We start from the raw sequence: 26,931 nt of genomic DNA, 5'->3' as shown, positions 1-26,931 counted from the left end.
CCTGAATCATGATGCTCCCTTAACCCTAACCCTCCCTCAACCTCTAATCAATATTTTTGTTTTAAAAATTAATTAAATTACCTTGTGTAGTGTGAAAGGTGGAGAATTATCACCCAACTCTGCAGTTCTCCAGGGCTTTACTTTACAGGACAATTGGTAAATGCTAAAATATTGCAGAACAGTTACACAAATGGACACTTAATAATGCCAACACACAGCAATTTCTACCTAAGCTAACATTTGCTAATATTTGCCACTACAAGTTACTGGTCTGCTATGAGTTCAACTTTTCATTTGTACAAGGAATATTATTTCTTGTTTTAAAAGTTGCATGGTCTCAGTTTTACTAAGCATTTACAGTAAGGCACAGACTGCTGTGTGACTGTTTCATGAGGCAGAATTCAACCTAAAGCACTTTGGAATGTGAAAACAAAACTGAAAATAAGACAGGATTATGGTTTATGCAGTATTATGGTCATGGTCATCAGTCTCCACTGTTAGGATACAATTTCTATTATCACATCCTGCTGAAATAAATGCAAAGATGTCTCTTTTCTGGAAGACTTTTCTTGTGGGAGATTTCCAGTTTGGTTTCTTTTTTTTTTACCTCTGCCAACAAAGTTGTGTTCACATCTATGTCTGTTTATTTGTAAGTACTAAAAAGTACTTAACCAAACTGAACTTGGTGGAAGGATGGGGCGTGGGCCAGGGAAAAACCCATTCAATTTTGGGGCAGATCCGGATCAGTTACTTATTTACTATTTTCTCTGAAGTCTAGTGCAGGTTTGACATTGGCCTTGGTAGAGGTCTGCGCTCTTTGAGACAGGCCTTTTATCAGGACCATCAGCTAAGTTGAGTTTACCAGGAAGGTTCAGAAAGGGTCTTGAGAATCACAGGCATTGGGAAGGAAAGCCCTTCTGACATTGGTAGGAAATTCCATTGCATGTTTCATTTGAATGGGCTGGAACAGGTTCAGAGGAAAAAGAACGGTGAACCCTCCCAGAATGAAATATTTTCCTATCGGCGTCAACCTGTCTGGCATGTATGCTCATTTAAGAACTGCCTAAATGTATGTGGTGTATTACCTTCTTTGAACTACACAACTTTGAATTCTTGCTTTGATAATAAAAATACCTTATATCAAATTTGTGAAATATTTACAGATTCATTTCTCTTAAAATGAATCAGATGAATGAGGAAATGTTTACATCAGACTCTGCATATCAGCCAGTTTCATTTCTAGGGAACTATCCATGATGTGTTCTAGTTTCATGTGATGTGTTCAATCTGTGACGTGCAGTCTCTTTTTCTCCATCCATTTTCAAAGCTTCAAATGTCTTACTTTCCTTCCTACCCTAGGGGGGTACTACCTGACCAGCGCCTACGGGGCCATGGCCCTCATCAAGAACTTCCAGGAGGAGCAAGCAGCCCGGGTGCTGAGCTCTGAGGCCAGGAACACTCTTCACCAGTGGCATCGGCGACGCACCACCCAGCGTTCGGTGCCATCTGTGGACGACTTTCAGGTATCACACCTGACCTGAGCCCACCTTGAACATCCAGGCAGTGAGTCTAAGTTGTACCAATTCCAAATAAATCCAAACTTCTTGCGCGGCATTGGAAAGGTGCATGAAAGGTGTCAGTGACAAGAAATCTACATTTTCTACTAATACTACAGCATGTGGATCTAGAGCTGTGGTTCTATATTTTTAGTAGAAAGCACCCTCTAGTGGAACATTAAACAAACTGCATGTGATTTTGTTCTACAGCAACAGGGTAACTGCATGTGTTTTTACTGCCTGCTTGCTCGACTCATTAGCAATGCTTCTTTCATTCACCGTGGAGATTTCTGTCTGTTCTGCCAGATTTTAACACAGGACTTCTTGTTTCTCTCTTTAGAACTATCTCCGTGTAGCCTTGCAGGAAGTGGACACAGGCTGCACGGCCAAAACCCTTCTCGTCCATCCTTATACCACCACAGAAGAGGTCTGCTCACTCTGCGCTTACAAATTCAAGATCCCTGACCCTGAGAACTACGCACTGTTTCTGGTGACTGAGGATACCAGTCAGCAGCTGGCCCCAGACACACACCCTCAGCGCATCAAAGCCGAGCTCCACAGCCGGCCCTGCGCACAGATCTTCCACTTTCTCTACAGGAGAGTGCCGAACCTTAACCTCTGTATTCCTGCCATCATGCAGAATGGAAACTGCCTTCAAGTTGAGTAGTGGAGGAGAATGTAACAGCTTGTTGCACTCGATCCAAAACTACAGTAGTTGGAATTCTTCTGGTGCTTGTGGGTGTTTGTTTTGTTGATAGATTTGAGGATGTGTGAAACAGCCCAAGCTACAGATGTTAAATGTGACATTTTGTAGTTTATAAGAAACAAGTGATCTGATGGATTCTGGAAAGTGCTGAGGTTTTAACTCTTACAGCTCGGAAATGTGGTTCAGATATGGGTCAAAAAGGCAAAATTATGGTAACATTCATGTTTAGGTTTATGTCAAGGCATCAACAATTAAACCACTTGGCCTTGATCCTTATTTGCAGAAATTGTTGGATCGTGTATAGAGACTGATTTGCAGGATTTTTAGCATGTGAAATGTTACATGGAGATGAAAGGTTATTTAGATTGTTGGACGTGTTTAACATCCTCAAAGCAGAGGTCATTCAGTAAAATATTGCATTTTATGTAACTAACTTTTGCCTTAACTGCTGTTATCCCAGGTGATCTCAAAAGGAGTTGAACATACTGTATGCTACTGAACGCTTTCAGTGATTAGTCAGCTTGCATCAAAATGACCTAGATTAAAAATTCATGCTTAAACATTTATTTAATAAGTAAAATTAACTATTGTAAAAGTTCTGATTGTTTTTTTGTTTTGTTTTGTCTGTTTTGTTTTTGCTCTTATGACTTTTTTCTGCAATTGCTGGTCAATTGTACCCTGTATTTCTGTGTAGAAATATTTTTATATTCAAATGTTGTCTTTTTTTCATCACTAAAGTGACAAAGATTTGTATTCTGATTTAATATTTCTATACTGGACTCATTACTGGACTTGGATTTATGCCAGTTATTTCTCAAAAGTCACATTATGACAACACTGTTTCTACTGTTTGTTATGAAAAGCTCCAAGCTGGTTGTGGAAAAATATAAAATTCTCCTCAAACAAGACTCCAACATGCTGTTATTTATCAGAGGAAATGTCAATTCTTTGCCAAAATATCAAATATTGTTGTGCCACAATACCCGAAACACCCCAGGAACAATGGAGGACTTGACTGGAAAATAGTGTAAAAATCAGTCAAACACAATTAAGCTGTAGATATATACAACACAAATGAGAGCAATTAGAAAAAAAAAAAAAAAATATATATATATATATATATATATATATATATATATATATATATATATATATATATATATATATATTTACAGAAAGTGGTAAAGTATAAAGGATGGTCAAATAAGATTAGATTAGATTTACATTTACATTTACTTTATCCAAAGCGACTTAAAAGTGCAGGACATCAGTAAAGCTTCAGTGCAGTAGGATACCTTGGTGTAAGTATTGTTGAGTTCGTCACCTGAACTCGCGTGTTGGTTTGATGAAGGAAACAGGAGACTCATTCAAAGTTCAAATCCCAGCATTTATTAAAGCCAACAGCAAAATAGCATTCAGAAAAGGAGATCGTTACAGAGCTCTGGGCCAAATGATCTTTTCCTGACAACAACATGCAGTTGTGCCAGTTCACGAAGTCTGACACCCTACTTCCTCCTTGCCTGGTCTTTTTATTATTGTTACACAAAGGAAGCAAAGAATGTAGGTTGAAGTCTTCTTCACTGGCTGTTGTCCACTCTGCCCGTCGCTCAGACGCCTCCTTCGTTGCTATTTGACTCCATTTGACCTCCTTCACTTGTGCCTGGGTGCAGATGATTTCTCCTGTTTGAAGCAGAGAAAAGTAGACAGAGACACAACACTCCCACATCCTCAAGGCTGTCTCACATCTATCAGTTAACCGGGCCCTTGCACATGTCTGTCTTTGTCTTTACCTACGCAGTCTGCCCGTGGCACGTCCGCCCCGCACCTGGAGAACAACCCCTGCGCACATCCTTGACTTCACTATCTGTAACACCCTGTTCCATGTTGAGACTTCAGCAACTACCCGACATATAGTTATCAAAATATCAACATGTTTCTCATAACCTTCCAATACTCACACACACAATGCTATTGTATAAAAATGTTCTTCAGTATTAACCAAGGTTTAAGTCTTTATTTGTCCCTGAGAGGCAAATTGGTATAGTCAACATAACTAACATTCATCAAAAAATAAAATAATACAGTAGTGGAGCACATTTATTGCTTTGATGGATCAAGTTAAACGAACTGTTCTATAGAGGGCCTGTTGTGCAAGCTGGAGCTAAATGTATTGTTTAACTGTTTTATCTTTAGCAACATCAGAAATGATCACAACACTGACTAACCCACTGAAACAACAAAGTCACATATTCACAATATGGTATTATGTAAACCTTATTGTGACTTCTGCCTCTTAACTCTCTCTGACATATAACACATCATGCCAGTCTCAAAATACAGCCTTCTTAGTACAAATTTGTATTCAAGGTATTTTTCTAAAAAGTCCCATATTTTAAATTTTTTCCAGTGTTTTGTTTGAAGTGTTGATATCTATGAGATATATTTGTAGTTTCAAGTAACAAAAACTATTTCAATGTAGTTTTACAGCTCCTCTCTCAGGCTTCTCTCTGGAGCTCTAATAACAACAGGTCGGTAAGAAGAGAGGCTCAGCTGACTGTTTTCTGAGTGATCAAACACAAAACAAAATATTCATATCAAAATGCTACATACATGTACACAAAGGCTATCAGATTTTTTTTTTTTTAATTCATTTATCGAATGATGCTCAAATTAATGCTGACAAGACTGGTTACACAAAATCAATTTTGTAAATTCACGAGAGAAAATATTAAAGTCTGCAGTTTTTCAGATCAACATGGAGCTTAATCCAATCCCAATTGGGAGAGGAAAGGTGTGTGCAAATTACATGCATGCAAATTACACACCGATACTTTAAATTTGACTGAAATATACACAATATAAAGCACAGTGATACACCTGAGTTACAAGATCTTCCTTAGATTAAATTTGAGCATATACTGTAATTATTAAAGTTGTTTTCTGATATGTATCATATTATGACACTAAGCATGGCATGTCAACTGTATAGCATCATGTAAAAAAGTTTATATTAATTATGAATGCTACAGTGTTGATACAGTTTAGTAGATCTAGTTTGTGGTTTGTGACATAAATACAATGTCAGTCCTGTCACTCTGATTAATGCATCTTATTTCTGTTGGTCCACCTCTAAGGCTCGCTTGGGGAATAGAGAAAAGTGCAGGCCTCAAGTATCACTCCTGTACAAATCACAAGGGTGGGAGTAAGAAATGGTGTGCGTTTACCTGTAGAAATTGTTGGGAGGCGATTCAGCTGAACATAAGCGTAATTATTTTAACATGTATTGTCAGTCAATTTCCACAGCAGTTATCAGCAGGGTTTGCTGTAGTTGCTCATTAGGTCTCTGTAAAGCAGTGGTAGGCCAGCAGCAGCCTGTGGGCTAAATCCGGCCCTCCAGAAACATTTGGCCATGATTCTTCACAAACCTACTGCAGGTAACACTGTACAGTAGATACACAGCCCATGTAAAAAGGGATGCAACAACAACACAAAATAACACACAACACAATATATAATCTGTAATGTGAACTAAACAATACTGAATGAAAATATAAATACAACACTTTTGTTTTACTCCAATTTTTTTGTTGAAATAAAAATCTCAGACTTTTTCTATAAACACAACACAACACAACACAAACACAGTTCAGATCCATTCTCATGCCATTGCTGTATGTTGCAACATGATGTAGCCTGTACTATTGCTTGAAGCTTTAAACATCCCAGTTCTCCGTGGCCTGCGTAGTCACCCACTGAGCATGTTTGGGATGCTCTGGATCTGTGTGTGTGACAGCATGTTCCAGTTCCTGCCAATATCCAGCAACTTCACACAGCGGCTAGTGAAGATCAGAGGTCCAAAATTCCACAGGCCACAATCAACAACCCAATCAGCTCTATACAAGGGAGTATGGTATTGCATGAGGCAAATGGTGGTCATGCCAGATACTCCTCCCTCCCCAAAAAAATGCACACATGTAGCTTAAGTCATGTGAAATCCACAGTTTAGTTTTAATAAAAGTTTTGTTTTTTTTGTTTTTTTTTTCCAAAATAAAGCTACACATTTAAAGTGGCCTTTTATTGTGACAAGCCCAAGGGACACCTGTGACATCATCATGCTGTGTAATCAGCATTTTGATACGCCACACCTGTCAGGTGCGCGAATGATCTCGGCAAAGAAGAGAACATCTAATGACGTCATTTTTAATATATATATCATTTAAAAACATATTTTTCACTGTACCACTTTTAGTTGTTATCTGACTGTGTCAAACTCATAACCCTAACATCTAAATGACGCTGGTGGCCTGCTTCGCGCCTGCAGGGTCTGTGCTCGGTGGGTGACAGCACTGACCAGCAGGGGGCAGCACATAGAACATGATGCCGACGTAAACGCGAGTCCTGTCCTCCTGAGTGCTCTGCCTGTGCCCGTGTCCTCTGCACACACCTCACTCTCAGCTGCGACACCGAGGCGGTTTTTGGGCGAACTTTCTTAAAAGGTTGAACCAGTTTCTCGGAGATTTTTTTTTTTTTTTTTTTTTTTTTTTTTCACTTTAAGTTTCACTGCAACTGTCGCCGCTGCCTCGTCTCCGTTTTTGGACAGGAAGAGCTATGTACTCGTGTTTGTCGGTAAGTTTGTCACACCAATAATCGATCAGGTGATAAATAGCCTATTGTCACCAGCAGCTACAATAGTAACACTCGGTAAAACTGCTTTAGTGTTAAAAATAACCAGCTGGTTGAGTCTTCATGTCTTAACTAGGAGCGGCTCTCAGGAAGCTCTGGTGCTACTTTCGTTTTCTAATGTGCCGCTAGGCATGAACTAACTAAAGATAAAACCTCTTTACTCCTCTCAGTAAAGAGACGTCTTAAGTGAGCCAAATGGTTCACATCAAGATGCAACGTTTTACAATGGCTTTGGCTGAGCAGACGGACACTTTGTTTTAGTTTAATTTAGGCAATTTGCATTATCAACTGGTGTGTAATCAAGTGAAACGCGATTCAACAGGGGAACAGAGATCGATGCAAACCCGCAGAATAAAGTGTTGTGTGATGGAGATAAACTCGCGTTTATCTGTGTTTATGAGTTAAGCTCCGTTTTGGAAATGTATTGAGAGCTGCGGAGATCCACAACATTAGTCCTAGTTCTGAAATGACCAAATTAAATGAATGAAATGAAAACATCGATATCAGATTAGGTAGTGTATGATGCAGGGATTTTATCAGAGCATCACAACATGGTTCATGTTTGTCAAAATTTGCCTTATTTAGTGATAATCTGTTGAGCAGTTCTTCTCAAAGTGACCCCCTGGGGCCCTTGAGGGGGTTCCTGTGGGCAGCATACATTTGCCATACATTTGAAATGTATGGCAAGAGTGGTGAAGTAGCTTTTATGTTGTAATGCTTCTCACCTGGGTGAAGTTGTTAGAATAAAGATAAATGTTTGCAAACACTGGTTGTATTTATTCAGTTATGTGAACACTCAAAAATAAGCACTGTAATTTATGCTTAATTTAAGTGTCTGTATTTTGAGTTTTCAGTTTACATGTACTGTTCTGTGCTTGGAATGCCATGGTGTATAATGGTAAGAATTTAGCTAGTCGGTTTGGTAAATCAAGGATTTTTAATTGTCACTTCCTCTGCAGTAGCTAGTAAGTACATAGATTTTTGTCCACTGCAGAAACACTTTTTATTTCCTCCAACTGTTGTTGTATTGCACAGCTGAATATTAATGTACAGCTTTGTTTTTGAACTCACTATCTTCCTATCTTTTCAGGAACTTCTGCCTCTGTGATGGACCTCCAAACCATTCTCAAAACCACACTGAAGACCAAATATCAGAAACTGAATGAAGCATATTCTGAAAAGTCGTTACTCCCTTCAAGACTTTGCTATCGGAAGCTAAGGCAAGACTATGTGTTATCTGAATTGCACCAGCATGAGTTTAGATATGTTGACAAGTCGGACCTTCATACGTGGGTTGTTTTTACGACCGTCCCACTCACAGATATTTTATCATGTGACTGCAAACACGACAGCAGCAAAAGAACAGTCATCACTTTAGGAGTGAGTGGAGTTGGGAAAACCACAACAGTGCAGAGCTGTGCTCTCGAGTGGGCTGAGGGGAATGGGTACCATGATATCCACCTCCTGCTTCCTCTTGCGTTCTGGGAGCTTAATTTGCTAAAAAGCAAATTGAGCTTCATTGAACTTCTCCAAACATTTTACCCAGAACTGGAGGAACTTGATGCTTCTAGTCTAAATAAAAACAATGTGTGGTTTGTACTTGATGGATTAGATGAGTATCATCTCTCACTAAATTTCAGCTGTCCAGCAGTGAGTGATGCTACAAAGGTATCCACAACGGATGTTCTTGTTACCAGCTTGATAAGGGGGACATTACTTCCCAATGCTCATGTCTGGATAACAACTCGACATGAATCGGCAACACAAATCCCTGATGGCTATTTGCTCAAAGAGACTGAGGTAAAAGGGTTCAGTGATGAACAGAAGATGCAGCACTTCCAGACAGTTATCGGTAATGATGATCTGGCCAACAAAGCCATGGATCATGTGAGGATATCAAGGAGTCTGGACTTCCTTTGTCAGATACCTCCAATCTGCAGCATCCTGGCAACTGTTTTGAAGAGTCATTTAAACGCACACAAGGGATTTAAAATCAGTCCTTTGAGTCTTACCCAGATTTACACAAATCTGGTCAGACCATCAAACTTGGCTATTATTGCCAAGCTGAAAAGGCTGGCACTGCTTCGGCTGGCAGAGGGTAATGTAATGTATGAGGATGACCTTTTAGAGAGTGACTTAAGTGCTGAGGAAGCGTCAACTTTCTCCATAGAATGTCCACTTGTGTTGAGAGAAGAAAAGGGGCTTCATAACAACACAGTGTTTCGCTTTGGCCACTCAAGCATCCAGGAGTTCTTGGCTGCATCTGCTAGACTGGACCACATTGAAGGGAGCTCTTCCTGGTCTGCCTCTTGTCGGTGTCTGGTGGATGAGGCACTGCAGAGTGCTGAGGGAAAATCTGATGTCTTCCTACGGTTCATCTTTGGCCTCATTAAGGAGCGCCATATGTTGGAGCCCGATGATCGGCTATTTGACTACACCAAGAAGAAGATCCTGGAGAGTGTTTTGTCACAGGGTGCTGTAGGTCTGTTCCACTGTCTGAGGGAGTATGACAGCCAGGCTTTACTGAATGAGGTGAAGTTCTTTCTGAAGTTTGGCCTCTGTCCATTACACAAATTCACACCGATGCATTGGCAATTCATGATCCAAAGGACCAGGGCTTTTGAAGGGATGAGGGAGAATTTTGAGATGGAAGTTTCCATGAGTTGTGATGAAAGACTCCTCAGGCAGCTACCAGCAATTTTGAAGTCAAGGAAAGCCATGTAAGTTTAGACTAACTGCATTCATCTCTATCATTTATATACATACCTTCCATAAATATTTTTGTTGTGTTGGTTTTCTCTTTCTGAATTTGAGGGGAAAAAAAAAAAAAAAAGTTAAAATTTGTTGCCTGGGAATTACCTTGGGACCCCTTTGGGTTATATTAGTTTCTCCTTAAGATAATAGGTCATAAATGTATAGCTTAATTAAAAAAAAAAAAAAAAAAAAAAAGGTTCAGTAATTTGCTAAAACAGCTGGATTCTGTAGTTTTTAGTGAATATTCTCAAAAAAATAGTGCCCTTATTGAGGACTATTTTTAGCTGCATAGTAATAAATGTTTGGGGCTAAAAATAAACTGCAGTGCCCATGTTCAGAGTAATGAACATGTCAGCTGGTGTAACAGTGTGGCTAAGTCATGTATATATTTTAGGACTTTTTTTTCTACACAGGCTATATTTGTTAGTAGGATCAATTCCTTGTTGGTTTTGGTCTTTACATTGGATTTGTTGACTAATAAGGTATAGAATAGTGCCAGCCCTATTCTTTAATGTGTGCATAATTTTTCCTGTGTCATTAACTCCCATCCCAGGCTGCGATTCTCTAACCTGACAGACAAGTGTTGTTCAGCATTGGCAGCAGTCCTGAGCACAAGAGAGTCATACTTGAGGGAGCTGGACCTGGGATACAACAGCATCAGTGACAATGGAGTCGGGACACTTGTGGAGGGGCTGAACGATCAAAACTGCAGACTGAAAATTCTCAGGTTGCAAGGTTGTGGCGTGACCTCAAAAGGCTGTAAATACCTGGCCACGTCCCTGACTCAATCCCTGAAACTGCAGGAGCTGGATATCAGCAGGAATGAGATAGGAGATAAAGGACTGAAAAGTCTTTCAAATGGTCTGAGATCTCACAATTGCCAGTTAGAAACACTCAAGTAAGTGCTGCAAAGTAAACCTAGATGTTCACTCCCTTTTCATACAAAACCAAAAAAAAAAAACAATGAAAATGAATCCACATTTTTCTACAGAGCATGTTTATTTCATGTTTCAATCATTTTGATTTATGTGAAATAAATCAAAATGATAATAAAATGCCATATATAACAATTTTTTTTTTTTGTACAAGCAAAACAAGAGAAGAGGTTTAAGAATTAGGTACAAAATAAAGCAACCTTGAGATTTTAAAGAACTCCTAACATTACATATGCATAAACACACACACACAATGCATATAACATATGTTGCATTTCTGTTGAGTTACTATTTCATTTTTGTCATCGTAGACTGTCGCAGTGCAACATTGAGCAGAAGGGCTGCTTCTATCTAGCCTCAGCTCTGCAGCAGAAGTCTGCCCACCTGAAAGTTTTGGATTTGAGCATCAATATGGTTGGAGACAAGGGAGCCAATGAGCTCTTTAGAAAGTTTGATATATCACAGCTAAGGAAGCTGGAGTGAGTATGACTTGATGTAAATACATTCAGCTCTGCTTGTCAGCATATATGAATAGAAATCAGTGCGTTCACCTCTCTTTGCCAGGATGTACCACTGCAACCTCACCGTGTTAAGCTGTGGAAGTATTGGGGAAGCTCTGAAGTCTGAAACCAGCACTCTGGTAGAACTCAATTTGAGCAACAACAACTTGAAAGATGCAGGGTTTGCGCTCATCTGTGACGGCATGTATGCATGGTGCAGTCTGGAAAAACTCAAGTAAGGACACTTTGCTCTCTTTGATGACTGGAACAAAGAGAAATAAAAATACTGCAAAAGGAGAATTTATTTTTTCTGCAGCATTGTGCGATAAATGCTCATGCACTGATCAGGTACTGTGCTTAAACCATTGATTAATGACATTTTGTCTTATTTCCCTTCAGTGTTTCAAGATGTGGAATCACTGGCATGGGTTGCATTTGTTTGGCAAAGTTCCTGTGTTCAGTCTCAATGCGCTACAATGGGTGGATGCTAGACACAGAGTTGCAGGCAGTGGAGCTGAGAGAGCTTGACCTCAGTATGAACTGCCTCACAGACGAGGGAGTCAAGGAATTTTCAGCTGGACTGAAGAATCCCTACGGCCACCTGAAAACTCTGAAGTGAATCATTTTCCAAACAGAATTTTTCCTAACAGTATCTCTGTAGTTTTGTTGGAAGAACAGTATGCTATAACATTGTTTTTGTTTCATGTTAGTCTGAGCCACTGCAGCCTGACTGATGACTGCTGTGCCGAGCTTGCATCAGGATTCGCGTCCAAGGAGAGCATCATCAGTGAGCTGGACCTGTCTGGCAATGACCTTCAAGACAAGGGAGTGAGGAAACTCTGCATGGGCCTCAGAAGCCCTCATTGCAAACTTGAGAAGCTACTGTGAGTTATTTTTGTATTTGCTCATATCACTTAATCAAAGAAGTAATGAAAAGGAATTCATTAATTATTTTCAGTCAAAACAGGGTTCCAGATAACTCAAATCTATGTAGTGAGTGTTCGTATTCAAAGTAACTACTAGTATTGATATCTATGAGAAGATATATTTGTCATTTTAAGAACCAAAAAACATAATTTAAATCTCCTCTCTCAAGTCTCTTCCCTGATTGGCTGACTTGTTTTATGAGTGATTTAATAAAACTATAGCAGATTTCAGGTAAACATTCAGAGAAACCGAGTCCTGCAAGGATGGTACGTCCAGGTGGGCTGGGCTTGGGGCATGGCTTAGAGTGTTGACTACTTTTGTGTGACATCACAAAGTTACTGACGTCCTGATAGCTCGTTTTAAGGCTCAGTTTCTGAATCCAGGCTGGGTGCATTTCTCTGTGGACTGAGAGCTTAGATACTTTCACAGTATTAATACAGAACCTAGACCTGTTTTTATAATCAAAAAAAGACATGGGCTGTGTCCAAAATCACTCACTACTTCCTGTATTGTCCACTATATAGTGAATTTGCCATTCTGTCTGAATATATAGTGAGAATTATTATACCCTATATAGTGGACTCATAGTATGCCATCATGCATCATGAAAAGTAGTGTACAACCGATGGTCACTAACCAAGCAATATATACCATCAGTCATTGTGTTCGGGGTAAAATGGTACAGAAAAAATAGTAGTGTCCAGAAGTGTTTTTCAATTTTACTGATGAACTCACTGTATAGACCTCTACATAGAACTCCCTGAGTATTGAATAAGAGAGTGATTTCATACATAAGCATGAACATCTCATTTTATACAATATGGGACCTTAATTAGTAATTACTATAACAAGACTCCTGACAGATTGTTTGTTTGTTTAAATATTTAAATCAATATTTTCACATTAACAAAATCAAATGACTGTGTTGAGATGTTTATACAATGTGAAAGAAAGTTATCATTCGGAGTGACAAACCTGCAGAGAATTACCGCCCACATTTGCAGTGTCACTCAGTTTTTCAGTTTTATTGTGAAATTCAACTTATTGTTGCACTTTCCAGTCTGCAACTCTAATGTTCTGGTTCACTCTCATAGTTCTGTTTTCCGGTGAACAAAGTGGAGCATTTAGCTGCTAAAAGAGACCAAAAACAATCAAAGGAAAGTGATCATTATACTTCTGCTTGCCAGGCGGTCAGAAACATGACAAATGAATGATCATGTGGCACTGGGATATAAATATGTAGCAATTTGCTAAAAAGTTCGCTATATCAACTTAAAATGTGATTATATGTCAATCTCATTCTCACAACTTGTTTCTGTTGCACCCAGATGGCCAAAACAAATCTGTTTTATTCCTTCAAAACATTATAAAATTGGAACATATATTTTGTGGACTCTCTAAATGTATTTTATATACACATTTTTTTTCCCTGCTACTTACAATTAATGTTGGAGGGAGCGCCTCAGTGGCTTACCTGGTACAGCGTGTACCATTTGAGGCTTGTTCCTGACTGCAGCGGCTCAGCGTTTGAATCTGACCTGTGGCCTTTAGCTGCATGTCATCTCCTCTCTCTCTCCCCAACTCTCCTGCCTCTCTCTCTCTCTCTCTCTCACTGCAGCTATAATAAAAGCATAAAAAAGCCAGCTCACAAAGAATTCCACCACAGTTGTGATATCTCCAAAGAGTTATTTGTACATATTGTGGGGCTGGTGTTGAGGAACATGTTGAACACTCTCTCTCCCCAGACTGCGGACCTGTGGCCTGAGCTCAAGGAGTATTCAGTTCCTGACCACTGCCCTGAAGTCAAACCCCCAACATCTGGCAGAGCTGCATCTGACGGGCAACCGTCTGGATGACTCAGGAGTCAGAGAGCTTGTGGAGCTAACAAAGAACCCTAAATATTCATTGCATACAATAGAGTGAGTGTGAATATTGGTTTAAAAACTGCATATGTGTTTTCAATAATAGATCACAGAAAGTATTCCTGTGTCAGCTCTGCTCCTTCTGTCCTGTACCTTAGTTATTATGTAGCAGTAACATAGGTTAATGTTTCTGTATTTGTTTCTCTCCAGTGTTAAGTGACTAATGTCAGTTTCTGGTCACAACTGACATGTTACTGTACTTCTGCATTTTCAAATTTTCTCTTGTTTTTCAGTGTCTCGGCAGATTGAGGAGACGGACAGAAAGCAGACATAAGGACACAAACTGTTCAAACTGGCTCACTCGTTTTAAGCCGCATGCTTTAATACCAACTTGATGGTGGGGGAGTGGGGGGGTCTTGTATTCTTTACATTTTTGTAGCCACAATATCAAGTATTAAGTACATTGTTCCTTCATTCGACTTTATCTACTGCTGTTTAAAGATTATTCTCAAAAAATTGTGGCTATACCCAATTTTTAATTTCGTATTAATATATATATATTTTCTTTTTTTGCCTTGCCGGAGTTCTGTATTGTGTTTTCTTAAAACGTCAAGTTCACATTGTGCAGCACTCAAAAGTTAGATAATGCAGAGACAAGTGAGAGATGATTGTATGAATAGTTGATGTAGCGATGTATCTGCTCATATTCATTTGTGCCTGCACCTACAGTATTCTTGTACACCATAGCCTATTAGTTGATGTAATCCATAACTTGAGAAAAGTATGTAACCGCAGTGACCACCAAATAAACTACCGCCTTTTAAGTGTCGTGTGGTGGCGCTTCATTTCTGTGTTATAGCAGCATTCCATCTAGTGGCCAAGCCGCGTCATTTCAGAGAATGACGCGTTTGACGCCAGCTAACATAGTGGCACCTCGGCTGCGTCTGTGTCGGTGCATCGCGTCAGGCAGCATCTCCAGTGTCGTCGCCGCGAACCAGTGGACGCACATCTGAAGGAGAGGTGAGCGATGAGATGGCATTGCAGTGTGAACGTTATAACAGCTAGGGTGCGTTCTGTTGACATCCTTTGATAGACGTGTTGCAGAGAGCTGGTGATTTCAGGGACGTTTGTGATCGCTGTCAGGTTCCTGCAGCACACCGGGTCGAAGCTGGTAGTTGAGTGCTGTGCGGCTTTGATGTTGTGGTGATCTGATCAAGTCGAGCGTTGCCAAAAAGTGCAGAGGGGTGTGGATTGGTGTCATAGCGGGCTCTACGCATTTGCAGACTAGGCCTGTATGGCGCAGTTTCAGCGGAGAAATATTCCCCTTCACGGTCATGCGGGAGTCTTCTCTATCCATCATAATCCTGCGGGCACATTAAAATCAACACTGCTGTGTAATCGTCTGCAAGAAAGGGATGCTGAGACACGCAGGAATTTCTTAAACGCCCTCAGCTCTGCAGTCTTATTAGTACCTGCAGGTCTGTTAATTGCGGCATTGTCTCACATAGATGCCCTTTAGTGACATTTTTATTATACGCTATTCATCGGGATTCATTTAAACTAAATTAGTTATTAGTTTTTTTTTGTTTTTTTGTTTTTTTTGGACGGGGAGCAGTGTCGCTGTCACGTCAAAACAACATATTAATCAGTCATAAAATAGCAGGTGTGATGGGCTGTCGTCCTGTGGTGTTGCTGTGTAGTTTGGGCTGTATTTGAAAATGCGAACAAACAAACAACATTTTGTTTAATTTCTGATGGTAACACAGCACTGAACCGTCTGAGATAACAGCCCCCCCCCCCTTCACTCCCCCCTCCCCAGACCTGACTGTGCTCCAGCGAAAAGCAGTGTGATGCTAATGATGCGGTCAGAAAAAAGTTCGGAGGTTAGAGTCGCGCTGGCTGAGCTGTGCCGCTGTAGGAGAGTGACGCAACACCCGGCCAGTGTGGCGAGCTTTATCGATTAGTTACTGAACTGTTTACAGGAGGCAGAAGGTAAGGGGCTGCGTAGGTCTAACAACTCTATATTATCTGATAATATTCTTCTATAATAAATATTAGAATTTGAATATGCATACACATCTTTTTTTTTTTTTTTTTTAACAAACTAATAAAAAGACAGAAGCCAGTCGCAATTTATTATTAGAATTGATCCCGTGTGCCAGTTTTGCTTAACACTAGCGTGACAAAACAAAATTTCTAACGTTACATTATTATTTATATAACAATTATTAATTAACTGGTAAACTTTGATTGCTGTCTTGAGCTTTCTTCGACATATGCGTTGGCGCCAATCAGCAGGAGCTAGCTCCTTAGTTGAAAATAGCTATTAGCCAAAGCTATTAACATTACGGATTCAGAAAATGCTCAGAAAAATAAACTACTTTGCGACATATTCCTTGAGATAATGTATGTTTGGATTTGCCGCTATACAAATAAAATTTGAATTCAGTTAAATATGACAAGGCGCTGTGCGGACTGTTATGTAGCTGAAATAGTAGAGTCCTGGAATAAGTAGCAATATGCTAGTAGAGTGTTAGGCTAATCTTTTAGCCCCATTTGATTGTTTTTCCTTTATTGCACGCAATTTAGGTGTACAATAAAATATTAAACAGTACAAATGAAAATTAACAAAAGATGGGGTCAGTCAATATAATCAGGTCCACTAAAGAAATAATAATTGTACACGTATATTTAGTTATTTCTTCCATTTGTCCTTTAGGGCTTCACGTTCCAGTGAATAGAGTAGAAATAAAGGAACTTGTTTAGTAACCAATGCCAGATTAAGCCATCAGATCTCCATTATGTTATTCTGTTGATTTGAAGAATGATCCTCACCAACATCGGTTAATTAATTTCTCAATTAGCATGATAACATGGGGGTTTGGATGCTCAATATCTGCCTCAGAGAGGCATCACTGCTTACCTGGGATTGGTTGAATTCAGTATGGACTTCTGCTATATAGTATATCTCAATATTAAAGCAGTGGCGCCACTTTGATTTGACCAGAGGACAACTTTTGTAGAAACTCAACTAAATGTAGGTGCAGGTTATCACCTTGTGTCCTTATAGTTTAGCTACTGCAGAAACAAATCCCCGCTGTGTACCTTCTGTAGGCTGAACATACTAAGTAGGAGGGGGAACATTTGACTGACATGACTCTGTCTTTTTAACAATACACACCCTCTTCGCACAGATTAATAACTGTGCCATTATTCAGTATATACAATGGAAGTTGTGCATACAGAATGTACACGAGTTCCCTGGTCTGTTTGTACACCGTGTTTGTCTGGCAGCATTAGCTGTAACATTCACTGCTGGTTAGATAATTACCATTTCATTTTTTATGGACAAAAATTACACTAAGTAGAAACCTGTGTTGTGGCCTGGTAAAGAATAATAGCTCAGCTCTGGGTTTTTTGTTCACATTTCCTGGATGTTGATTCTTGCTTGCTGGAATTTCTCAGTATCTTCCAGGTTGAGCTGCTATGGGGAAGGAGAAGCTCCACATAAACATTGTGGTGATAGGACATGTCGACTCAGGCAAGTCGACCACCACCGGCCACCTCATCTACAAATGTGGAGGCATTGACAAGAGAACAATTGAGAAGTTTGAGAAGGAAGCTGCTGAGGTATGACTCATATCCTTCTTACATGAATTTAAAATATGACCATTTCAATTATTTGCTACTGTGTAATTGCAGTCTGTTGCACAGGTGCTTTAGTACAGTAATAACTTGTTTAATTTGATGTGACATGGTTATACAGTATCTTTGTAAGCATTTAGCAGAAAATTATATTTAATGGATGCCATTGCTCCAGCATTTGGGAAAGAGGTTAGCTTTATTTGTAGAGTAGATATCCTGCAGTGACTTCTTTTAAATTACAAAGAATCTTTTGTTTTGGGTCATAGTTTGCATTATTCATTACCACCAGATCTAGAGCACAAATAAAAGTTGAAAATACAACATGGAAAGTAGAATAGATAATATAATAGTAGAATTCAAAGTAGGCAATATAAAAAGTACCGGTAATCATAAATATTTATGTGAGGTAAATAATTTGCTACTTTACAAATATCAAGACTTAAAGTCCTGATACTGAATACCAAAGCTTTTAAATTCGTTTTATGGTTGCCATGAGGTAAATGTAATGCAAGTCACAGTACTGTATCTACAATACTGAAATTTGTGACATGACCGACATGTTTTCATAATCTTAGTCTCCATCAGCGTCAATTACACTAATGGTCAGATAAGTAAATACTATAGAGCTGTCCTATATGTACGTACATGTAAATTTATTTGCATGAACAAGTATGAGTTTGATTGCATTGCTTGGCAAGGTTATTATTAGTAACAGTACTATATGAATAATATCCTTACCTTTCTTTTCACATCACCTAGATGGGAAAAGGTTCCTTCAAATATGCCTGGGTTCTGGACAAGCTGAAGGCAGAGCGTGAGCGTGGCATCACCATTGATATCTCTCTTTGGAAGTTTGAGACCAGCAAATACTATGTCACCATCATTGATGCTCCAGGACACAGGGACTTCATCAAGAACATGATAACTGGGACTTCTCAGGTAGACGGAGAGTAGGGAAAAGTATAGGAAACAAGAAAGAGGAAAGTTCTTAAGGAGGAAAACTTGAAGGGTGGCTGAAAGGCTTTTTCACATTTCCTTCTCCTCGCTCTTTTCAGGCTGACTGTGCTGTGCTGATCGTGGCTGCAGGCGTGGGTGAATTCGAGGCTGGCATCTCTAAGAATGGACAGACTCGTGAACACGCCCTCCTTGCCTACACCCTGGGAGTGAAGCAGCTCATTGTGGGCATCAACAAAATGGATTCCACTGAGCCCAACTACAGCCAGAAGCGCTACGAGGAGATTGTGAAGGAAGTCAGCACTTACATCAAGAAGATTGGCTACAACCCTGACACTGTGGCCTTTGTGCCCATATCTGGTTGGAATGGAGACAACATGTTGGAGCCCAGCCCTAATGTGAGTCTGACCTGAGAGTCTCAACATGTATTATACTCTGGGTATATATAATAATTTTTAATGCATGTATTGTATATACAGACCTCTCATATGTAGAAAGTTATATGTTTTCTGAGTCTTAAATATTTAGTGATAATATTAGTTTTCAAAATATGGTACAGCTTCATTATATTTCAATTTTCCTATGCCTTTGGGCACTTTTATTTTAAAACATTGTTAAAAGAATTCTAAATAATAAAATGAAGGTCTTGCATATACAAGATCACCTTTACATCAACTTTTGAGCTTCCTCCTTCCACAGATGACCTGGTTCAAGGGCTGGAAGATCAACCGTAAAGATGGCAATGCCTCAGGCACCACACTGCTGGAGGCTCTGGATGCCATCCAACCTCCCACACGCCCCACTGACAAGCCCCTCCGTCTGCCTCTGCAGGACGTCTACAAGATTGGAGGTGAGGGCGGTGTGTGGGTGTTTGAAAAAGTGATAGCTGTTTGATTTGTAGTTGGGAGAACAAATTTGACAGTGCTCCAGTTATCAGGTTCTTCTAAAGTGTCACTTGCACCAGATTATGTGCTGAGAGTTTTTAGCGAATGAGAGCACATTGTGACAAAAAGAGCAGAGCTGAATGAGGTCTTGAAAGAATTCCCAGTGGCTTATTATGTCCTATAATGAGTGTCTGTCCCGTTTCATAGTCTTGTAGAAAAGTTCACGCATGTATTTAAACCTGAGAGCATAACTTGTTTTGCAGAAAGTTGTCTAAACAGACCTTGTAAAGTTAATAATTCCTCTGTGGCAGGCATTGGTACTGTACCTGTGGGCCGAGTAGAGACTGGAATCCTAAAACCCGGCATGGTGGTGACCTTTGCTCCTGTGAACGTGACCACTGAGGTCAAGTCTGTGGAGATGCACCATGAGGCCCTGACTGAGGCGCTACCTGGTGACAATGTAGGCTTCAATGTGAAGAACGTGTCTGTCAAGGATATTCGCCGTGGCAATGTGGCTGGGGACAGCAGGAATGACCCCCCACAGGAGGCAGCCAGCTTCACCTCTCAGGTTTGCATAGTGACTTACATCACTGCTGCAATAAATATCCATGTACTTCTGCATGTGCCCTTACCTGTCTCTGCTGTCCTCCAGGTTATTATCCTGAACCATCCCGGTCAGATCAGTGCTGGCTATGCCCCTGTGCTGGACTGCCACACTGCACACATTGCATGCAAGTTTGCTGAGCTGAAGGAAAAGATCGACCGCCGCTCTGGCAAGAAGCTTGAGGACAACCCTAAGTCCTTGAAGTCTGGAGATGCCGCTATTGTCGACATGATGCCCGGCAAGCCCATGTGTGTGGAGAGCTTCTCTGAGTACCCACCACTGGGTGAGTTTACTGTCTCACAACAGGATTTCTGTTTGTGGGTCAAGCTGTAAAGTGGTGTCAATTGAAGTCAAACATTAACCTCACTGACAATGTGAACTTGAATTTTAAGCAGAGATAACAAACATTTCCTCTATGATGCTTCCTCAGGGAGGTTTGCAGTCCGTGACATGCGTCAGACGGTGGCGGTGGGAGTGATTAAGGGAGTGGAAAAGAAAGCCCCCACTAGCGGGAAGATCACCAAGTCAGCACAGAAGGCACAGAAGACCAAATGAACGTTGTGCTGGGCTGCTGCCCCAAACGCTCACCATGGCCGAAGACACACTAGCAACCCGCCCCTTCTGCACACCATAGTCAGTGTCTGGGCTATTATCACAATGCATCGCAAAAGCAGACGAAGGAAAAAAATTAACAGCCATACTGTTAGTGAATAACATGTTGAAACACTGTTATATGTAGGTTTCATTGTCATGCAGTTTGTGGCAGAATAACAAATTTGTGTTACAGCTCTCTGGTTGTGTGCTGTTATAGTTAAAATCAAGCCGCTCATTGATCTGTTCAACAAATTTAACTTCTGAACACTAGTAATAAGGCAGAGATGTTCTTTTGCCCGTTCCTTGTTGAAGTAATGATCTGTGTTCTAGCTTTAAGAGATATGCTTACTAGCCAGAGGTAGATTGGCTGCATGCATGTTCCTGTTTGCACCTTAGAGAAACAAGCTTCAGAAACTTTGTCTGATTCCTGAGATCTTCATCCCTAGCACTTTGCTTGACTTAAGCTCCCTTGCAGTTACTCTACTAAATGTTACAGTTAAGTTCATGCACTTTAATCACTGTTGTTTGTGAGCATATGTTCATAAAAGTAAAAATGTTTAAACCGTATGTCCTTTTTTGTGGTATCATTGCGAAGTCTCCATACTCACAAACCACACAATGTGGAAACAAAAAAAAAAACTCTTCATAGAATTTCCTTTATTGATGAATGAGAATAAAAGTCCACTTGCATTTTCATTACATTACAGGCTTCATAAATCTGAGATTATTACTAGTGTGTAAATATGTGCACATGTTTAAATAAATTAAAAGAAATGAGACAGAATGTTAACATGTCAGAGGCCTGTTCTATGCCCAGTAGCAAAACGATTGCTGAATAAAAAAATTATAATGCCTCAAGTTGGAACATTTACCGGGAAAGAAAACCAAGACAGTGCAACCATTTCTGTTCAGAGGAACCTAATGCACTTTCAGGAGACTGTGTGGAGATGAATGTGTACGACAAAAGCAAGGCACCAATATACTACTGCAGATTTTCTTGACTGCAGAGCTAGGGTCTTTTTTTACTTTGACTGCAGTCAGTATGAACCATAAACGGTGATTTGTCTTGATGTGGCATTAATTCTTAGCTATAAATAGGTTTGGATATGACAACCTCTTCATGCAAAGTATATTTAAATATCTTAAGGAAAGTAAAATCCACTTCTTGAAAGCACTCCAGGCGTCCTTCACATATTCTGGTCTTTGATGTGAGTCTTAAGAATTCACTGATGTACTGCTAGCTAAAGGTGATTATTCACCAGCGAGGCTTTGGATGGTTTATAGGTAGTATCTACCTGCATCTTGCGGTGCTGTAATGATTTTCCTACAACCACTTAACCTTACCTGATGCACCTGGTTCTTCACCATGCAACAGGAGGAGGAAGTGGGTCATTCGTCATTTTGATGTCACTGCTCAGCAGCTCAAGAAATAGATGTCCTGCTCATATTAATAATGAAATAAGCAATACATTCTGCAGTGAGTCCATTTCAAGGAAGCAAACATAATCCAACATTACACTGTATGTAAAAGAAAAAGCAAACACTAACCATGATTTAAATAAGATATCTTCCTTTCATGTAGAAACAGGGTGGCAAAAAGCTAAATGTAATACAAAGTTATATTTCTGAACATTTCTTTCAGTGAGTCTGATTCTAAACCAAAACAAAGTGCTTTGTTCAGACACTTCCATTCTGACAAAATAACAAACTGTTCTTTAAACCAAGAAATGACATTCAAGATGTGTTTCAATCCACGGCTGTCATCAGCTGGACACTGATCGGTGCTTAATTGATCTTAAAGTAAGCAACAGCTGCCTCTTGTTCCTCTCCTCTGGACTGTACCTGTGACTCTCCACAGCATAATGGACATGTAACATCACAGCTGGCAGTGTGTGTAATGGGCATTCTTATCTGTTCATGTGCTTATGCTGGTGTATACATGCGTGTATGTGCTTTCAACATAATGCACATCATACTAGAGCTGACTTGGCAGAAGTGCCATCAATAAGTATCCAAATATTTGGCAGCAACAGCAACACTGACTGTCTGGGCTTTCCTGTTGTACTCCTCAGTAACAGGTTATTATGGTTGTCCAAATAAGATGACCACCAATTCAAAATGTAACTAAAATAAAATAAATAAAAGGAATAAATCTGTGGGTTTGCATGTTTTAGCCTATTTACTACAAATCACTTAGGCACATGCCGTGTCATAAATTTGTCCAATATTGTTGGCAGTTAAATATTCAAATCTTTTTGCAGAACTTGCTTGTTTCAAGTCATTTCTGTCAGTGACTTCATAGTTATGAGGTAATGCAATGCAGATTTTAAAAAATGATCTGTGCTGAAATTGCGAAGCTGCAAAACAGTAATGCAATGCTGACAAAAATAACATTTACTATTACTCACTACGCAACTCAAGCACCTTTCAGGAGTCTGCTATTTGAAGTACTGTGTGGAAATGAATGAAAACCAATGGATGGACTGCAGAGAAAATACATTAAAAAATCTAACACTGAATTGCCCTCATTTGAGAATGGTTGGTACAAATGGCCTGTAGTTTAGGAGCTAAAACTTGCATGTTCACTGTTTTTTTGGTGTGGTACATTTGAAAGACTGTGGGCAACCAACATCACTGATTGAGGATATTAATTAAATTTGTCATTTCAGGATATAAACTTAATAATAGGAGATAATCTGGTTTCCTAAAATTGGAAATAAAATAGTTTGGTAATGGTCAGCAATGTTTTCCATACATTGATTTATTCGTGGTGACCTGCTACAATATCAACATTGACAGCCTTCACTTGATTTCCTTCTTTTAAAAAAAACAAAACAAAAAAAACCCCTTATTTCATAGTAGAGCTTTGCACAGCGCAGTGATTCACTCAGCTCACCTTGCCATGCTCTTTTTCTCTCTCACAAACACACTGATAACAAAACTGTGTGTCACAGTCGGACTGACCACTGGGAGAAATCCCACCGTATTGGTAGGCCGGTAGACCAAAAATCCATAAAGTTTTTACTGTCCCTGTCTGTCTCCTTACTGGCCCTCTCGGTGTGCCTGTCATTTTAGGTAAGTATGAGAGCTTGTGCTGGGACTAGGCCCACTGGCGAGTCACAATATGCAATCAGCCCTCACTGACCCAACTCAAGAACTGGGGACTTTTTCTTCACTAGAAAAAGAACACAAAAAGATTTTTTTTTTTTCCCTCTTCCCTGACATTATTATATCCATGGTTTGAACTTGCCATTTGCAGCAACCCCTCAACTTGCTCATGGACTCGCCTCTTCTGTGACATTTTGCCTGCAAGCATCTAGAATTTATGGGAAAGGAAATTATGTTCATTAAAGGCCACTGACAAGGTAAATAAACAACGATATTAGATGTCAGGTGTCGAGATGTTCCTGCGTAAACTGTACCTTGCTAATCTCAGTACCTATGACTGAAAACATGCAGTGTTCATGCTGTGTCTCAGGATCACATATCAACCAACCGTCCCATAGGACCAAGTTTAGTTGGCTTTGTTTAATAGCAAAGTCTCAGGTTTTGGGGGTCTGTGTTCTCTCTGTGTTCTTTTACAAGACTTCATCTTTATCTCAGATGTGTCAATCATACTTTAAAACAAAGAGTAACTCATGCAATGATATGCCATATGTGATCAGCCTGTATGAAAATACTGTGATTCTTATCAAATGGATCAAATGAAAATTAACAAAAAAGAACAAAAAACAAAAAAATACCCCTTATTATAGTCCCACTCTCCCGTTCCATCCAAAAAGGATAAAATCCATCTCTGTGAGGTGAGATTTGCGTGCCTTCCGAACTTGTAGGTGGGCCTATTTTAGCCGTACATGCGGCATGTTCACCAATTCGGTGCTGCCAGCAGAGGGTGAGGAGGCGTGACCAGTGGCCAGGCTATGGTTAGAGCCCCGGGACCCTGCCCCTGCTCTGCCCCCCGTCCTTAGGAGCTCCGAGGAGTAGCGGGGGGCCTCAGCAGTCCCCTGTGACATGAAGTAAAATCCCTGTGACTCTATGTCCCTGTCACTGATAAAGAGGTCCTCCTCACCCCATCCTCCTCCACCACCCCTGCCCACACCACCACCAGCGACTCCTCCCCCAGGATCCTGGCTACAGCTGTGGAAGCCAATGGGAGAGTCACTGCTTGTACTAGGACTTGGAGATGGCAGGCTGTGGCTGTGGTGGGGGTCCTGGACAGCCCCTGGAGGTGCCTGCATCAGGTCCTGCACTGACATGGACTTGCCCAAGCCTCGGTCTGTCTGCCTGGGGCCAGAGCAACAGCCCACGGCTTGTGGCACCAGGGGCTCCAGCTCCAGGCTCATATGCCTCCTCCAGGAGCCCTCCTCCTTAGTGTTTAGCCTGCCATTGCTGTTGGTGCTGGTCTTTAGCTGCTGCCCCAATCTTCCCAGTCCCAACCCAAGGCCTAGATCCTCCCTGACACTGCTGTCCTCCATCTTTCTCCCTAGACCTCCACAAAAGTCCTCTATGTCGGGGGACGCTTCTGTGGAGGTCGCTTGCACCAAGTTGCTTGGGCCACCGCTTCGGCTGGGAGGGAGTGGTGGTGGAAGCCTCGGCAGAAGAGGAAACCCTCCGTCTCCTACTCCTCTGCCCACTCCACTGCTGATACTATTTGGGGTGAGGATGGGTGGGGAGCTGCCCACAGCCTCATCAGTTCCACTTTCAGGTGTGGTGGCCTGAGCCTGGGTATGATGATGGCAGGGAAGATGAGGATGGTGATGGTGGTGGTGGTGGTGATGGTGATGAGGCAGTGGCGAAGGACTAAAAGATGAGGATGCAAGGCCAGAGGGAGATGTGGTAGAGGAAACATTGAGATTGAGGTTGAGCTCATTGGGTGGTGCCAGGATGAGATGGAGTCCTCCCTGGGAAAGGTGTGAGTTGGTGGTGGAGTGCGTGACACATCCACCAGGGGGAGGCGCTCCACTGCTGCTGACCTGGGTGGAGCAGGACAAGTCCTTGCTGAAGACAGAGGAGTTGTAGTCGGAGGTCTGTTCCAGTTCGAACAGGGGCAGAGAGGAGAGTGTAAGGGCTGAAGAAGAGCCTTTACGCAAAACCTGACGATAAATGTCAAGCAGGGAGTCCAGCTTTGACTCAATCGACTGGACCTGTGAGGAGAAAAAGGGGAAGACGTGAGTGAGGAGTGTAGCGATAGGAAAGAAAGAAAAGCAAGTCAGTGTGGAAGGAAGGCACTTTTAAACCCACTTTGTGGAGAAGTTTTTTTTATGTGATTATAACAATTTCAAATGTATATGCTGGTGGCATATGGAGGGGTGCACATTTTCAGAAAGTCTCCCCTAGAAGTCATTCATAGTCTTACACTTGGTTACACATGAAAAGAGTCACAAATGTGTAACAAATGAGAAGAGAGCGTAAGAGATGAATTCAAATCCTTTTTACTTTCTCACCTTTCATAACTGGCCAATCATAGTGTGAAATGGTTGTGAATGTTGGTAGAGTCAGTTTAGCAAAGTTACAAAATTGATAAGCCCAGTTTAGTCTACATTAGCATAGGGACTGAAAGCAGGAGGAACAGCTAATCTGGGTTTCTCTGAAGTAAAAAAAAACTCAAACATCTATGAGCGTTGCTAGGTTTGCTACTGCAACAATTTCACAGTATTATATGCAGGTATGTAAATGCACCTTGGCTCTTAGTTCACTCCTCCTCTGGTAGACAACTGTACAGACCACCATGGGAGTCTGAGAACTTGATGTGGTGTTTATCTCAACAGCACCAACACTTTTTCTGTCTAAAGCTCCTCTATCCTTGTTTCCTCTTTCTTCAGTTCCTTGACGACAGAAAACAAGTTAGGTCACTGTTACACATTGGCTATGTCCCACGCAATTTTTCCCCCTTTACTGTCTTCATAACCATTTCAACTGTATAAAGACCATAGGTGTCTATAGCACTATAGCTAAACTGTGGTCATTCAGTAATCAATTGCAGCATTCTCCTAAAGTCACGGATCGTTATTTTTACTAGGTTTTTTTTTTTTTTTTGACAGAGCCAGGCTAATTATTACCTCTGCTTCCAGCTTTATGCTAAGCAAGGGTAACCATGATGTGATTCCAGCTCTGTACTTTATGCACACACACAAGATTAGCATTGATCTTTTCATGGGACATTTAGAAAGAAAGCAAATAAGCATATGTCCAATAATTCCTTTGAGTTTTGGGATGAGAACTGAACTGTTGGACCCTTTTCATTCACATTTTCTGCTGATCGTATCATAAGATCATAAGATATTCAATACTTAAACCAAAACTTATTTATTAATTACAAAGTATACA

The 26,931-nt window shown here is 40.6% G+C and overlaps 4 protein-coding genes across 13 annotated transcripts in view; 3 read left to right on the top strand and 1 right to left on the bottom strand.

Annotated features, from left to right (window-relative positions):
* LOC139636019 (ras and Rab interactor 2-like) overlaps positions 1-3,170 on the top strand; it is a 36,585-nt gene extending 33,415 nt beyond the window's left edge. For 2 of the 4 annotated variants that reach the window (XM_071503668.1, XM_071503667.1), the window contains 2 exons: positions 1,360-1,523; positions 1,897-3,170. In XM_071503668.1, coding sequence (XP_071359769.1) covers positions 1,360-1,523; positions 1,897-2,223 — 491 coding nt within the window. In that variant the 3' untranslated portion in view covers positions 2,224-3,170. Of the gene's footprint in view, positions 1-1,359; positions 1,564-1,896 lie in introns of all 4 variants that reach the window. The other 2 variants (XM_071503670.1, XM_071503669.1) reach the window with 2 other exon arrangements.
* A 3,246-nt stretch (positions 3,171-6,416) lies between these two features.
* On the top strand, positions 6,417-14,747 carry LOC139636466 (ribonuclease inhibitor-like). Of its 2 annotated transcripts, XM_071504576.1 has the most exons (10): positions 6,419-6,888; positions 8,036-8,165; positions 8,586-9,665; positions 10,253-10,597; positions 10,946-11,113; positions 11,199-11,369; positions 11,534-11,749; positions 11,845-12,018; positions 13,807-13,980; positions 14,217-14,747. In XM_071504576.1, exons 2-10 carry the CDS (start codon positions 8,053-8,055, stop codon positions 14,230-14,232), a joined length of 2,457 nt encoding a protein of 818 aa, XP_071360677.1. In that variant the 5' UTR covers positions 6,419-6,888; positions 8,036-8,052; the 3' UTR covers positions 14,233-14,747. The 2 variants fall into 2 exon arrangements, with proteins under 2 accessions (XP_071360676.1, XP_071360677.1); XM_071504575.1 differs by having other exon boundaries at positions 6,417-6,888; positions 8,036-9,665.
* A 56-nt stretch (positions 14,748-14,803) lies between these two features.
* On the top strand, positions 14,804-21,171 carry LOC139636467 (elongation factor 1-alpha 1). 2 transcript variants are annotated; one of them, XM_071504578.1, is made up of 8 exons: positions 14,804-14,943; positions 17,389-17,553; positions 18,328-18,507; positions 18,624-18,920; positions 19,222-19,372; positions 19,718-19,974; positions 20,059-20,293; positions 20,441-21,171. In XM_071504578.1, exons 2-8 carry the CDS (start codon positions 17,410-17,412, stop codon positions 20,563-20,565), a joined length of 1,389 nt encoding a protein of 462 aa, XP_071360679.1. In that variant the 5' UTR covers positions 14,804-14,943; positions 17,389-17,409; the 3' UTR covers positions 20,566-21,171. The 2 variants fall into 2 exon arrangements, with proteins under 2 accessions (XP_071360679.1, XP_071360678.1); XM_071504577.1 differs by lacking the exon at positions 14,804-14,943 and adding an exon at positions 15,755-15,915.
* Positions 21,172-21,246: 75 nt separating this feature from the next.
* The window catches only part of LOC139636465 (potassium voltage-gated channel subfamily KQT member 5-like), a 120,139-nt gene continuing 114,454 nt past the window's right edge, over positions 21,247-26,931 (bottom strand). For all 5 annotated transcript variants that reach the window (XM_071504570.1, XM_071504574.1, XM_071504572.1 and 2 more), the window contains one exon: positions 21,247-25,748. In XM_071504570.1, the coding sequence (XP_071360671.1) occupies positions 24,444-25,748 (1,305 nt within the window). In that variant the 3' untranslated portion in view covers positions 21,247-24,443. The remainder of the gene's footprint in view (positions 25,749-26,931) is intronic.

Source organism: Trachinotus anak, unplaced genomic scaffold, assembly GCF_046630095.1.
Source record: "Trachinotus anak isolate AG129_WGS33_773 ecotype Australia unplaced genomic scaffold, CSIRO_AGI_Tana_v1 ptg000019l, whole genome shotgun sequence".
NCBI lineage: Eukaryota > Metazoa > Chordata > Actinopteri > Carangiformes > Carangidae > Trachinotus > Trachinotus anak.
The sequence above is the reverse complement of the archived record's forward strand: the minus strand, read 5'-3'. Positions and strand labels throughout refer to the sequence as shown.